The 14,157-nt window shown below is 55.8% G+C and overlaps 1 protein-coding gene across 3 annotated transcripts in view; it reads right to left on the bottom strand.

Moving 5' to 3' along the window:
• ZNF185 (zinc finger protein 185 (LIM domain)) overlaps window positions 1-14,157 on the bottom strand; it is a 71,680-nt gene that overhangs the window by 44,702 nt on the left and 12,821 nt on the right. The window contains exons 2-12 of one of the 3 annotated variants that reach the window (XM_011974848.1): window positions 10,160-10,238; window positions 9,850-9,973; window positions 9,480-9,545; window positions 7,565-7,603; window positions 7,372-7,449; window positions 6,579-6,668; window positions 5,662-5,751; window positions 4,319-4,402; window positions 3,981-4,022; window positions 2,499-2,582; window positions 1,946-2,035 (exon numbers count right to left, since the gene is read on the bottom strand). In XM_011974848.1, the coding sequence (XP_011830238.1) occupies window positions 1,946-2,035; window positions 2,499-2,582; window positions 3,981-4,022; window positions 4,319-4,402; window positions 5,662-5,751; window positions 6,579-6,668; window positions 7,372-7,449; window positions 7,565-7,603; window positions 9,480-9,545; window positions 9,850-9,973; window positions 10,160-10,193 (821 nt within the window). In that variant the 5' untranslated portion in view covers window positions 10,194-10,238. Of the gene's footprint in view, window positions 1-1,945; window positions 2,036-2,498; window positions 2,583-3,980; window positions 4,023-4,318; window positions 4,403-5,661; window positions 5,752-6,578; window positions 6,669-7,371; window positions 7,450-7,564; window positions 7,604-9,479; window positions 9,546-9,849; window positions 9,974-10,159; window positions 10,381-14,157 lie in introns of those variants that run through there. The other 2 variants (XM_011974849.1, XM_011974850.1) reach the window with 2 other exon arrangements.

The following is a 14,157-nucleotide window of genomic DNA, read 5'->3' as shown; positions in this document are numbered from 1 at the left end:
GATCACGCCACTGTACTTGAGCCTGGGCAACAGAGCGAGACTCCATCTCAAAAACAAACAAAACAAACAAACAAAAAGGCACCTGAATCCATTTATTGCCTTTCTTTAACAGAGAAATAAGGAGAAACGAGAACTGTATACTGTTATGGGCTGACTTGTGCCACCCAAAATTCATATGTTGAGGTCTTAACCCCCAGGACCTCAGAATGTTACTGCATTTGGAGACGGGGCCTTTAAAGAAGTGGGTGGGCCCTAATCCAATTGGACCAATGTCCTTAAAAGAAGTGATTAGGGTCTGGGCGCGGTGGCTCATGCCTGCAATCCCAGCACTTTGGGAGGCCAAGACAGGATGATTTGAGTCCTAGAGTTCCAGACCAGTCTGGGCAACATGGTGAAACCCTGTCTCTACAAAAAATAAAAAAATTTTAAAAAAACAAACAAAAAAAAACTAGCTGGTTATGGTGGCATGTGCCTATAGCCCCAGCTACTCAGGAGGCTAAGGCTGGAGGATCTCTTGAGCCTGGGAGGTCGAGGCTGCAGTGAGTGGTGACTGTGCCACTGCACTCCAGCCTGGGTGACAGAGTGAGACTCTGTCTCAAAAAACGAGAAGTAATTAGGATGCAGGCATACACAGACAGGGATGAGCACATAAGGACCCAGGGAGAAGATGGAGTCTACCAGTCAAGGAGAGAGACTCAAGAGGAACCAATCTTGCCATCACCTTGATCTCAGACTTCTAGCCTCCAGAAGTGGGAGATGATAAATTTCTGTGGTTTAAGCCCCCCAGTGTGTGGTATAATACTTTGCTGTGGCAGCCTTTGCCCCCATATCCCTCAATTGCCAAGTTCCCTAGATCAGGGGTCCCCAACCCCGGCCTGAGAACCAGTACCAGTCCGTGGCCTGCTGGGAACCAGGCTGCACAGTAGGAGGTAAGTTAGCGATCATTACTGCCTTAGCTCCGCCTGCTGTCAGATCAGCAGATTCTCATAAGAGCACGAACCGTATTGTGAACTACACATGTAAGAGATCTAGATTGTGCACTCCTTATGAGAATCCAATGCCTGATGATGATGAAGGTGGATTCTGAGGTGGAACAGTTTCATCCTGAAACCATCCCCTGCCCCGTCCCGTGGAAAAATTGTCTTTCACGAAACCAATCCCTGGTGCCAAAAAGACTGGGGACCTCTGCCCTAGATATTGCCTTGTAAAGAAATCTCAAATCTTCTTTTCCACATTTTCTAAGGTTCTTATGGACCAAAGTTCTTATGGGGAGAGTCAGACAACTGAGAAAATCAAGAGACGGAGAGAGTGAAAAGGAGGAGCACCCTGGCAGTCTGCTGCCTGGGGCCATGGAGAGACCTGGCCTCGTGCTCCTGGCTCCCTCTGTCAGTGTTTCTGTCTCCCTTGCAGCACCGAGGAAGTAACCCTGAGGACATTGGTCACCTGTCTATAAATGGCTGTGGAGCTCAAATTGGGAGATTGCTATGGTATTAGGAGAGCCTGAACAGCCCTTGGGGGCCTGGGAAGTGACCTGTAGGGACAGGCCCTCTCCCCTTCTGGATGCAGGGGTCTTCCAAGGGTGCTACAGAGATGCAGCTCTTAGGAGACCTAGATTTGAGCAAAGGTCTCAATCCAGCAGGCACTTTAAACAGCAGCGACAACAGAGTGGTGGCTCTCCCTACAGGACTGGTGGCACCATTCTGCACAAAGTACAGGAAGGTATTAGTTGTCCACAGACAAGAGAGCACCATTATCTGCCCAGATTCTCAGGGATCAGAAATCAGGACAAATCACGGCCCTTCCTGGAGTGAGATCACCAGCACTCAGCCTGTCCTTGCCCCGTCATCCCACTGCCACACCCTCTCCAGCTGGCAGAACCAGCCAGCCAGGCTGGCGGGAAGCCATCACACCCACTCACAAGCCAGAGTCAGCTCTCGGCACCCACCTGAGCTCCTGGCTCCCACCGGGGCTAGGCATACTCGGCAGGCACCCGATCCAAATTGCCTGAGACGCTTTGGTCCTGCCTTCATCCGCACTGGCAAAGAAGGTGGCTGTGAGAGGCTCTGGAGATGTCAGAGCCTCCTCCCTGGGCATGCTGAACATGGCTAACTTATTGGAGTGCAAGGAGCAAGTCTGACAATGGCAGGCTACTGCCATGGTGGCTGGCCCTCTCAAACCCCAAGGATGGTACTTTTTCTTGGGGTGTTCAAGTTGCCACCAGGCTCAGTGGTGCAAGGGTTAAGGTGACACAGATACATACTCAACAGACCAGAGCCAGGTGCTCTCTCCTGGGAGGCTGGACTGTTTTGCTCCTTTCAGCCCTGGGACATCCAGCCAGATGGGCCCTTACAGATTTCTTTGTCCCATCTTGTCACTGGGCACATAGAGACACTGATCTCTAAGCCCAGCATGGAGGTGCCCTGATTGAGGTTCCTTAGTGACTGAGTGGCAGGTGTAGCAGCCACCAGCCCTAGGCAGAGATGAGCGCAATGGATTACCTGTTTGGGCCGGGAGTGGATCTTGCCAGAGCAGATGGGTCCTGGCTCTTCTCAGAAGGCCCGTCCTCTTCCACCACCTCCACCCTTTGAGCAAGAAGAGAAATGGTGCTCGTGGTCTTCTTGGCTGCCCTGGAGCTTGCAGGTCTTGAAGGACATGCTTCCAGTGGTGTCTAACTGGCCCAACCCTTCAGGATCACGGCCAAGAGGTGGCCCGGGCTGGGGGTTCAGTGATTCCAGCTCAGGATAAGGACAGCATACTGGCTTGAATAGTGTCCCCCCAAAATTCGTGTCCCCTGGAACCTGTGACTGTAACTTTATTTGGAAATAGGGTGTTTGCAGATGTAATCAGGTAAGATGAGGTCATACTGGAATAGGATGGGTCCTAAATCCAATGACCGCTGTCCTTGTAAGAAGAGGGAAATCTGGACACAGACACACAGGGAAGAGAAGGCCATGTGAAGACAGAGGCACAGACTGGAGTGATGCAGGTACAAGCCAAGGAACGCCAACCACCACCAGAAGCCAGGAGAGTGGCCTGGGACGGTTTCTCCCTCAGAGCCTCCAGAAGGAACCCACCCTGCTAACACCTTGATCTGGACTTCTGGTCTCCAGAACCGGGAGATAAGTCTTTTCTGGTTTTTTAAGCTGCTCAGTTTGTGGTACTGCGTTACAGAAACCACAGGAACCAAATGGAACCAGGAAGACCCCCCGCCATTCTCTGTCACTTCCTTTATGCTGCCCCCATCCCTGCTCTCTGTATTCCTGCCAACCTTCCGGTCTTCCAACACAGCAAGCTAGTCCCACCCCGGGCCTGGGCACCATGGGGCCTCTGCCTGGGGCAATTGGCATGCTGTCTTCTCTTGGGTTTTCAGTCCCCAGCTAGCCACCTCAGCATGGAGAGAGGCCTTCCCTGTCCACTCAACTGGAAGTCCCTCAAATTCAACTTTCCAGAATTTTCTTTCCTGCTTTCCCCCGAATATTTTCCTCCTCCAGAAGATGCCCTGTCTCAACTAATGGTGACACCCCTCCCTCAGTCAGCTGGAGTGTCCTGACGTTCTGATCATTCCCTATTAAGCCCTGTTCACCCTTTAGGGCCCATCTCCAATGTCACAGTCACCTCCCAGGGGAAGTTCTCTTGATGGCCCAGGTTTTGATCCTGCGTGACAGCAGAAGGCAAGGCAAGAGGCAAGCAACAGGGGCAGGGGAACAACTCCCAGAGGGCCTTGGAAATGCTCCATCTTGGGTCAGGTACCCAGCCCCATTAGCCATTGGCAAATGGAAGAGCTTGACCACATATGCTACCACATATGCTACCACAGCCTCCAGACAGAAGCCCGCAGCCCCTCACAACTTCCCCTGCTCAGGGACAGTAGCCCCCACATCCACATCCCCTCTGCACAGCTCCCACATTACACCCCAGCTGACGGAAGGCCTTCCTGTGGCCAGTAACAGGCTTCCAAGATGTCCCTTGATGACACTTACCTCTTCGCAATAAACGGCGCCTGTGTCTCCTGGGTAGGACTGCTTGAAACAAAAGAGAAAGGCAAAGCTTTGGGCAGAGCCCGTGGGCAGGTGACATCAAGACTGCTTTATCCCAGGGGGTCCTGGGTCCTCTCCCATTCCCGGCACTTCACCTTCCCTGGTGGTAACCGCCAGACCTCTCCATTTTCTAGAAAGTACATCTGAGAATCTGAGAAGGCTCAGCTAGGAAGGCCCTTGGGGGTGATCTCTCCACCCACCCTTTCATCAGCCAGAGAAGGCTGGAGCTCTGAGGAGAGGAGAGCTGTCCTAGAGCCTGGAGCCAGTTGGTGGCAACTCACCCAGTGCTCTTCTTGACTGCCGACAGGACGTAGGAGTGCTCCCGGGGAGCTGTTCTCCTCAGAACACTGCTTGCAGCCTCTGACCTGGGGTGACACGGGGTGGGGGAGCATCTGATGGGTGCCAAGCTGGACATGCTCTGCCAGCCTAGCCTGGGATGGACTCGGGATGACTTAGGGCCAGCCCAGGGAGGCAAGGTATGGGAGAAACCAGATTTGCACCTGCTCCAAGGACTATTCAAAGGAAATGTAGAAACTGAAGGAAGGGCAGCCCACGTTTATCAAGTGTGTGGCATGTGCCCGGCTCTGCGCCAGATGCCAATGTCCTCGCATTGGTTTATTGCTCTTCTCAATCCAGGAAAGTAGGTGCTAGTATCCTCTGCAATTTACAGATGAGGAAACTGAGTCCAAGAAGCTTTCATTATTTGCCCAAGAGCACTCACCTAGCAGGTGGCAGAGCTGGCATTCAATGCTAGGCCACTCTTAGCTTCTGGCTCTTTTCCTTGCTCCACCCAGGCCTGGGGGCCCCTGCCACTGTGAACTATCCCCTGAGGATAGCCAATCTGCCAGGGCCTTTGGCAGTGGGGCTTTGCTGTGATTCCTGTGCCACAGATGGGTCAGCAGATACGGAACTGGTGGCTGGCTGAGCCCAGAGAGGGGAGGGCTTTACTTCCTCAGGGCCCAACTGCTGTACAGGCCCCAAGCCGAAGGCATACAAAAGGTGCTTAAAAAACCCTGTCACAGTTCACCAGTACTGGGTGGTGTGTGGTCAGTCCCCATGGACAAAGGACTGAGGAGGGGCAAGGGTCCATGGAACTTTGCTGGCCTGCGTGGATGAGGGCAACTTGGTGCAGAGACTGGGGTAGAATTTCAGCAGCATGGGGCACACTCCCACTGCTGCGCGTGCTTGGGGCTCAGTTTGGGGTCCAGGGGCATTCAGAACTGTGGAGTCAACCCCTGCCCCCAAGGCATGCAGATCATGCAGATCATGCAGATAGAGGGTACTGGCTTCTCCTTGAATATTTTTGTCCAACTGTCTCAGGGCCCTTTCTAACAAACCGATTTAGAGCCCTGAAGAGCCTCCAAATGAGGTTTTTCCCTGGACGCACAGTACGTAGGTTCTACCCCACAGAAGGTTCTCAAGGGCCCCTCAGCTGGCCCAACACTGAGTGGGTGGTTCTGGCACTCAAAGAATGACCCCTATTCTCATGCTCCATGGGCTACCGCTGATGGCCTACGTGTTGTGCATTTTGTCACCCCAACCAGTTCAATTCATTCCAGCAGTCTTCGAAGACTCAGGCTCCTGCCCTGCCCCCTGGGATGCCCAAAAGGCACCATTCCGTTACCTCCGCTTCTGTTCATCTGAGGAGAAAGGCACCTCCTCCTCCTCCTCGGTGTCCCCTGATGTAGAGCTGCGCCTGACATTGTAGGGTGCCCTAAGAGAGGGGAGAGGGACTTTTCTGTCATAGGCTGCCACCCTCAGCAGCTTGGCTTCCTGGCTTTCAACAACAGTGACAAGGCAAGTCAGTATCTCTGCCTTTGGGCCTTAGTTCATGCCACTTGTTCCTCCTTGAGAGCCAGCTCTCCCCTCCCTCCCTGTTTGAGCCTCTCTCCTTCCCTAGAAAGGTTACCCAGATGCTCCCCATCCCTGGATGGTGGAGGCAAGGGACAAACAACAGAAAGATGTGGCCCCCTGGGAACTAGAGGCACAATTCACACCTCTGTCCAGAGAACCCCCCTCCCTGAGCATACAGTGGGGGGTGGGGGGCTTTGAAAGGGACCCCAAGGGGAGCACGAAGGGGAACCCCAAAGGTTTCTTCCAAGAAGCAGCTCAGATTTAGGCACACGATGCTCAGACTGACAGCAGCACCCTGAGGATCCCCAGGCCCCCAGCCCAGCGCAGCCAGGCAGAGCACCTGAGGCTCGGCAGGGTGCAGGGCCAAGCCCAGGAAGCACAACCAGCCAGCAGCAGCCTCACGACCCATGATCCTTTCCCCAGATCCGTGGGGCCCCTCCTACAAGCTTCCTGCAGTCCCTCCTCTGCCTCAGATTAGACGTGCAATGTGCACTGCCATCCAGTTTTCTGGGACTTGTTACCCTCTGGTGGCTCCAGGCCACAGCTGCAACTGGCAGGGAGTGTCAGGCAGGCGGGACTTCCCGGGCTGCGCTCGGAGGCAAGTAGCCAGCTGCCTTCAGCGGACCCAGAGTTTGGACTTGTTCCTTGGAGGAGGGAACCACGGTGAGCCTGGTGTTGCATACTCACAGCTTCTTGTAATCCTCAGTGGTCATCTTGTAGCCAGAGGAGGAGGGGCGGGGAGGACCAGCGTTAGCTGTTCTCACCAGACTGGCAGCACTAGAGAGGAGAATGTTCCATGTGTCTACCTGCAGGCTCCGTCCTGCCTCCAGATTTGGCCGTACAGCCCAGTGGACACGTGATAGGTGGGCCAGGAGCTGCCTGGGAGCCTTTCCTCTCTGCTTTTGGCCCTGACAGACACCCAGAACTGTGCTGCTCAGAACAGGGCAGCCCCTGCTGCATAGGCAAATCCCACCGAGCTTCAGGGAACAGCCTAGAGGGCTCTTGCCTATGTCTTTGCTTCCTGTTTCCTGATCCCTTTGGCCTTTCCAGTCTGATGGAGCCCCAGGCAATGTCTGATGCCAAGGTGCTTGAATTGCATGCAACTTCAGCCTTCTCAATGCCATCAGCAAGTCAAGTCAAGGGTGCCCACTGCCAGGCTAGGGGGACTCTACACCCAGCCCCTCCCAAACTCCTGCACCTCTCTGTCCCAGTAGCCAGGACTGACCCCAGGACAAGGACACTGTTAGTGGCCCAGGACCTCCCAGAGACCCACACATCCACTTGGGACTGCCAGTCCCACCCCAACCCATCTCCTCTGGCCACCCCACCCTGCTCTCCAGGATCCTGCCCTACACAGGATGAGAACTGGCACCTCCAAGGCCCCACACTCCTGACAGGCAGAGCGCTCTCTCTGCCACGAGCCCAGACCAGGCCCTCACACCTCCCCACTGGCCGACTGGCCAACACCCCATGGACACACCTTTTTGGAGTCCCGTTGGCCTTGGGGAACTGCTGCTGGGGCTGGGAAGAGCTGTCTATGGGCTTGGTGAACACTCCCCTAAAAGAGAGCCCAGGAGATGCTGGTGAGCTCCCTGGAGGGGCTGGAGGGGTAAGAAGTCAAGGGGTGGTACGAGTGGGCACAGGAAAGCCGGCAGAGTCCTGCGGTCACTTACCGGATGATGTAGCCAGTCGGAGCCCTTGTGCTCGGAGGCCTGCCAAAGGGAAGGAGGGGTGGAGTGAAGCGAGGTTTGCTGGAGGGCTCAGGTCATCCTACTTTATCCTGCCCTTAACTATAGCAAATAAGGTTGGCTGGCAAGTGCTCCAGGTGTCCCAGTACAGCAGAAACGAGGGGTGCCAGCCCCCTGTGACCCCAGTCAGGTGCCTGCTCCACTCTGCCTGTTTCCTTCATACTCCCCCAGGAAAAGAGCCCAAGGTGACTCCTCATGGCAGGTTGATGGCCTCTCCAAAGTCCAGCTTCTCCTTGGCCAGCCGGGCCCCAGTGCTGCGCCGAGGGAGCGCTCCTCTCAGCTAACAGCCATCCCATCCTCTGTGCTTGGGGCTGAACCAGTGCAGGCTGGAGGCTCCCCAGTCAGAGCCAGAGGCTTCCCCTCAGCCCGGGGCCTGACCTGATCTCCCTCAACAGCCTCCACCAGGAAGGTGCATGAGGACCTGAGGGTGAGAGCCCAGGCAGCAGCCAACCAAAGCCAGTTGTCCCCCTTCCTGTCCCTCAGGGCCCTCTTTGCTCCAGCTCCTTGCATGCCCACACTCCAAGTCTTGGTGGAAGTTTGAGAGGAGAGGGCATGGCCAGGGCTTGTTCAGTGGCTGGGAAACATTAGGCTCCAGGTGTTTGAGACCTTCTGCTTGGCAGCAACTGAGGGGGCTCAGATAACTCAGGGGGCAGCTAAGGTGAGCAGGCAGGGAGCTGACAGCCGGGTGTGGTCGGCCTGTAAGTTCTGGTCTCGGGCAGGAGTTAAGGGCCCCTGCAAAGAGTCCTCCTCAGAGTTAGGGGAGGAGTCAAGGGGTCAGGGTAGACCCTTCTGTCCTGCAATGGATGGGATCTGGGCTGGAGCATCAGGGTTTGGGTCAAGGGCAACAGAGCCCCAGTAGTCTCCATCCCCACAATCTCCACCCCTAACAGGAGACAGCCTCCCAGAGGTGGCCATGTTGCAGGCACACGTGGGGGTTCTCGCTCTTGTATTCAACTGTTTATTAGGGTCCTGCCTGAGCCCCCTGCTGGGATGTCAGTTTCCCGAAGACAGGGCCTTTGTCTTGGCCACTACTGCATCCTCTGTGCCCAGCATGGGACCTGGCAGGTAGTGGGAGCCGAGTCATCGAGCGGTGACAGAGAGACCGTAGTTACTAAAGGCAGCCCTGTGTGCTGGCTGTAAACTTGAGGCCCTCCCTTCCAGAGGCTGCCACTGCCTCTACCACCCCGAGAAGCCACCTGTCAGCTGTTTGGAGCAAGAAGCAAGCCTGAATTTCAGTTCCCTTTCTCTGTCAGGAGCAGTTCCTCCAGATGCCAGCAGGGTGTGCCTACGCTTCAGAGCCCCTCTGAACACTGTTATGGAAAAGTCCCCAAAAGAGACAGAAGCCAGTTCTCCTTGGTCAGCTGACAAAATATGTCACGATAAACTTGGGAGACAGTCAGAGCAAACTCATGCCTCTCTACAGGCATGCCAAGTCCCAAGCACACTCAAGCAGTCAGGGCGACCTGCAGGAGTGAGTCACTGTGACTCTGGAAGCTGCTCAAAGCATCTCAGAGGCAGTCTCACTCCCTGCAGGGAATGGGTGGGAGGTCAGAATAATCGTCTTCTTAAAGACAACTTCAATCCCAGTTAACAGCTGGAGCCATGGAGGCCCAGCAGGGAAGTCAGCTGCCCCACAGCCACACAGCAAGGCCAAGGGCCTGGACCAAGTGACTCCTACACTCCCCTTCCTGCAGATTTCAAATTACTCATTGCAGACCCTTGGCTGGGGCTGCATCCCTGTCCCCTGTGGACTGCCCACCCCTCCCTGTTGAGGGCTGACCCCAAGCCTTAGGAGAGTCCCTGGGGCTGACCCACCAGCCACCTGAGTACCACCTCTTACCTGGGCTTCGGAACCTCCCCAGCTGAGGAAAAGGATGTGGCACGACTCCGACCTGAGGGCAGCTCTCTGGGGGAAAGAGGCATCCTGAAAGAGTGGCTCCAAGACTCCCTGCCACCTGCCACCCTGTGGCCTCCATCCTAGAGGCTGCCCAGCTAGTCTTGCCATTTGTGCCTCATATTCTCCTTCCCAGGCAACCAGGGGCCCTCCCACCCTGTGACATTGCTGGATAGCCTTTCCCATGCTCTGCCCTCTACATGGCCTGGTGGAGCTCTGAACGGTGGAAGCCCCTTTGCATCCCCAGGTATGGTCAGGCCCCCACGGATTGCACGCCCCCACATTGCTGCGGTCCCTCCCGGCCTCCTTGCCTTACATGGTGCGACCCTCCGATTCATCCTGCTTGGTGATCCAGCTCTTGTCCCCCTTCAGCGTGGTTCGCACTTTCATCTGCTTGAGGACGTTATTGCGCTCCTCCTCACCTGATGGCAGAGGCTTCCCTGTGGTAGGAAAAGCCAACAGCCTCAAAAGAGGAACGCAGCCCCAGGACCCTCGGCCTCCGTTCCAGTCCTCCCAGTATGCTGCTCTCCCTTTGCTGCTGGGACAGTCCTTGCGGCCTGTAGGGGCAGGCTTGGAAGAAAACAGCCCCAAGCAGAGCCCGGGACACCAGGGAGCCCAGGCCTCACCTTTGGTGCTGCCTCCAAGAGCTGAGATACTCATGGTGATTGCTCCGCAGGTCTCTTCTCAGTTGATTCAGCAGGGCTTCTGGGGATAAAGGCAAGCAAATGCTGTCACTTCATTCATTTGTAGTGTCTTGCAGGTGACCATATGTGTCCTGGTACACCAAGATCATCCAGACTGCCCTCTGCACATTGGGGGTGGCAAGCGTTGGTGGAGTGCTAAGTATGGGCAGAAGCCAGGGGCAAGCACTCACTGTACCTGCTGCTGCCCAGCAGCACACCCACCTGCCTGCCCAGGGCTGCTCACGTAGAGAATGTGGAGCTCAGGGGCTGCCAGGGACTGTCTGTTCAAAGCGATCACTGATAACAGGAGAACATGAGCCCTCCTACAGAGTGCTAACGGCCTGGCTCAGGCTGGGGAGTGTCGGGGAGACAGCTGGCACCGGTGGACTCAAGAGGGTGGGACAGAGTGCATCTAAAGCCGAACAGCTTCAGGGCAGGCAGATGGCCTGTTGGGAGGGAGGGGCAAGGGGACCAGCTGCTTTGGGGTTGGACCTTGCCTCTCACCCCTTAGGAGTTTTCTGACAGACCTTGGGCAGCTCAGCTAACCTCTCTGAGCTGCCTCAGTTTCATCATTTGTAAAATGATAGTTAAAAAAAAATTCTACCTTTCAGGACTGCTGTGAGGATGGAATGCGCCAACGTTCCTGTAAGTACCTGGCACCACCTGAACAGGAGCCAAGCAGCAGTAGCTCTCAAGTCATCTGCTAGGAGAGGCGCGGTGGGTGGTCCTCAAACAGCACAAGAATGGTCTGGGGTGTGCAGCCCTGTTTCCTTCAGGGGTTGGCTCCACCTTCAGTGGGGAAGCCCAGGGCCCCACTGCCAAATCCTAGTGGCCCTCAGGGACCAGGCGAGTGTGGCATTGTGGTAAGGGCTTCCTTACGCCCCTCGCCCACAGCTGCCTCGAGCTCTGCTTCCTCTTCCTCTGTGTATTCTCGCCCTGCTCTGCCCCCTGAGCCCGATGCTGCTCATGCTGCCCAGAATGTGCCACACTGCCTTCAGCCTCTCTGCCCTTGAGCCAAGTGCTGCCCTCTCATGCCCATGAAGGGTTAGCTGTGGTGGTCTCAAGGGCCATTTGCTCCGGAGGAGGGTCCAGGGTGATGAAGCTGGCTCTCCAGGCTGGGAGCCCTGAGTGGCCACAGCCGACCCCTTGAGCCTCAAAAGAGAGACTGGGGACTCAGGCTTGTGGACATGACAGGAAGTAGGGCCCTGGCTGTGCTGGCATAGTGACAAAGCAGAAGAGCCTTTCTCTCCAGGGTCTTCCATCCCCTGGACCCCTCCAGGGCTAGGGTCTGACCAGCTCAGCATTGCTGCCAGCTGGCAGGGCCTGGACGTGTTTCTGTAGAGGTCAGGGGAACAGTCGAATGGGCAGGGCAGGGGGATGAGAGCAAACCAAATTCGCCACATCAGCAGGAGCCGGCTCTTCCATAAACTGCACTGAATGAGCAGCCCAGACAGCCCGAGCCTGCTGTGTGCCAGGAATGGCACCTCATCACTGCAAATGGGAGCCCCACGTGCCCAGCCCTGAACCAAAGCTGCCACGTTAGACTTCTGTTGAGTGGAGCTCACTCCACAGGTGATCCTAGGGCCATACAGGCCCAACTGTCCCCATCCCAGTAATCTGTGGAGTGGCCCCATGGGCAGGGCACATGGGCAGAGTCTCTGGGTGCCACTGACTGACTACAGACCTTGGGAGAGTTCCTCATTTCATCTGGGCCTCAGCTTTTCACGTGCAGGAGGACCTCCTAGTCTTTCGTCTTTAGGTTCCTTCTAACCTTGCTAGGCTGTACCAGCTAGTATGACTTATTTTGCGCCGGGCACCTCAAAGACATACTCCCTTCTAAGGCCTCAGGGATTGCAGCCACCAGCTTCCACATATGAATGTGGCAAGCAGGTGACAGTCATCCACAGTTTGGGGAGTGGACTCCATCCCAGGCCCAGTACTAGGCACAAGGACTCATCAGTTACCCTTTGTCAAACCTGATGGCCACATTGCCTAGAAGTTTCCTGACAAATCAGGACCAAATAAGCCACTTCCAAAGTCAAGACAGACACTATTGCACATGCAGAATGACAGAGGCAAAGGGTCCCATGGCAAGCGAGGACAGGGCTGGGTGGGAACACCATCGGTCCCCTGCAGAGGGTGCCATGCTGCCTTCAGTCCCGTCTTTATAGCTGAGACTCCATTCAGAAGACTCCAGGTTTATTGCCAGGCAAAGACCTGGGCTGGTGCTTCTTCATGGGCTCCTTTCCCTCATACCTGGCTGAGTCTCACAAGTGAAATTTCCTTTTTGATGAGACAATAAATATGAAAGAGTTAGAAAAATCTCTGCCAAAGTAGAGTCTTTCCATACGATGAAGTGTAAGGCAGTTCTTTGGGACAAGGAGTCTTCAAAGTGATGAGTGTCAGGCAGTGGGATGGGATGGGATGTGTTGGATGGGATGGATGGGATGGATGGGATGGGATATGTTGGATGGGATGGATGGGATGGATGGGATGGGATGGTTGGGAGGGGATGGGATGGATGGGATGGATGGGATGGGATGGGATGGAATGGGATAGATGGGATGGGATGGGATGTGGTGGGATGGGATGGGAGGGATGGGATGGGATGGATGGGATGGGATGGAATGGGATGGATGGGATGGGATGGGATGGGATGGATGGGATGGGATGGATAGAATGGGATGTGATGGATGGGGTGGATGGGATGGGATGGAATGGGATGAATGGGATGGATGGAATGGGATGGATGGGATGGGATGAATGGGATGGGATGGGATGGATGGAATGGGATGGATGGGATGGGATGTATGGGATGGGATGGGATGGATGGGATGGATGGAATGGGATGGATGGGATGGGATGAATGGGATGGGATGGGATGGGGAATGGGATGGATGGGATGGGATGTATGGGATGGGATGGGATGGATGGGATGGGATGAATGGGATGGATGGAATGGGATGGATGGGATGGGATGGATGGGATGGGATGGGATGGGATGGGGTGGGGTGGGCACCCCAAATGAGTTATACTCCAAATGAGTTTGGAATATACATCCCATCTCCTGAGCTGGCTTCTCCCTCCAATTTGCCCTGGTCTAGGCCACAATCCCTTGTGACCTCCTCCCTGGTCCCTGGCCTGCTGCCTTTATCTGCGCCTCTTCCAGGCAACACTCATTGGTCTCTAATCCCACTTGGCCCACACCAGCCTTCAATTCCCAGTCAGCACCGGATGGTTCCCCACTGTTTCTCAGACTGGGAGCAAAATCACCAGTCCCCTGAGTCAGCCTCTTTCCCCCCCAATGCCGACACTGTGCTCCAAGCAGACCATGTGCCTTGGAGTCCCTGGAAGGTAGCCCTGCCAGGTGAATGCCTGTGCCTTGGCTCATGCTGGTCCACCCAGCTGAAATGCCCTTCCAACTCCTGCCAGCCTAAGCTCTGCTTCTCCCTCAGGGCCCAGCATGTCGAGGCCAGCCCTGCTCCTACTGGGCGCTCCCCTCCCCTAACTCCAACAGCCAGGCACAGACCTGCAGGCCCAAGTCTTCCCAGACAAGCCCTGCTCCTCCCCCATCCTCAACAAGGATCAGGCCCAGGCACCCTGTGACAGCCCAGCACACCCCACCAGGGAGTGACTGCCTGAAGCCACCGACCCCTGCTGGGACCTAGGTCTCCTCCCAGACCCACCGCCCCCTCCCTTTGTCCAGCCCTTACAGACAGCAGGGCAGAGTGGCCCTGCACTCAGTGACAGCCAGGAAGACCCTTGCTACAGATGTAAGCAGCCTTGGAGGATGGAATGTGGACCCCTCCAGAAGTGGCTTCCTGGTGGCTCTTGTGGGAAGGGAAAGCAGGAATCTTTCGACAGGTTGAGTTTCTGTATGTATCAAAAGGCTTAAGGGCAGGCCCGCTGGTCCAGCAATTCCCCCCACCGCCAAGTAGCCT

Source organism: Mandrillus leucophaeus, unplaced genomic scaffold (genome assembly GCF_000951045.1).
Source record: "Mandrillus leucophaeus isolate KB7577 unplaced genomic scaffold, Mleu.le_1.0 Scaffold1495, whole genome shotgun sequence".
In the NCBI taxonomy this organism is placed as follows: Eukaryota; Metazoa; Chordata; class Mammalia; order Primates; family Cercopithecidae; genus Mandrillus; species Mandrillus leucophaeus.
Note: the sequence above shows the minus strand (reverse complement) of the source record. Positions and strands in the feature narration are given on the sequence as shown.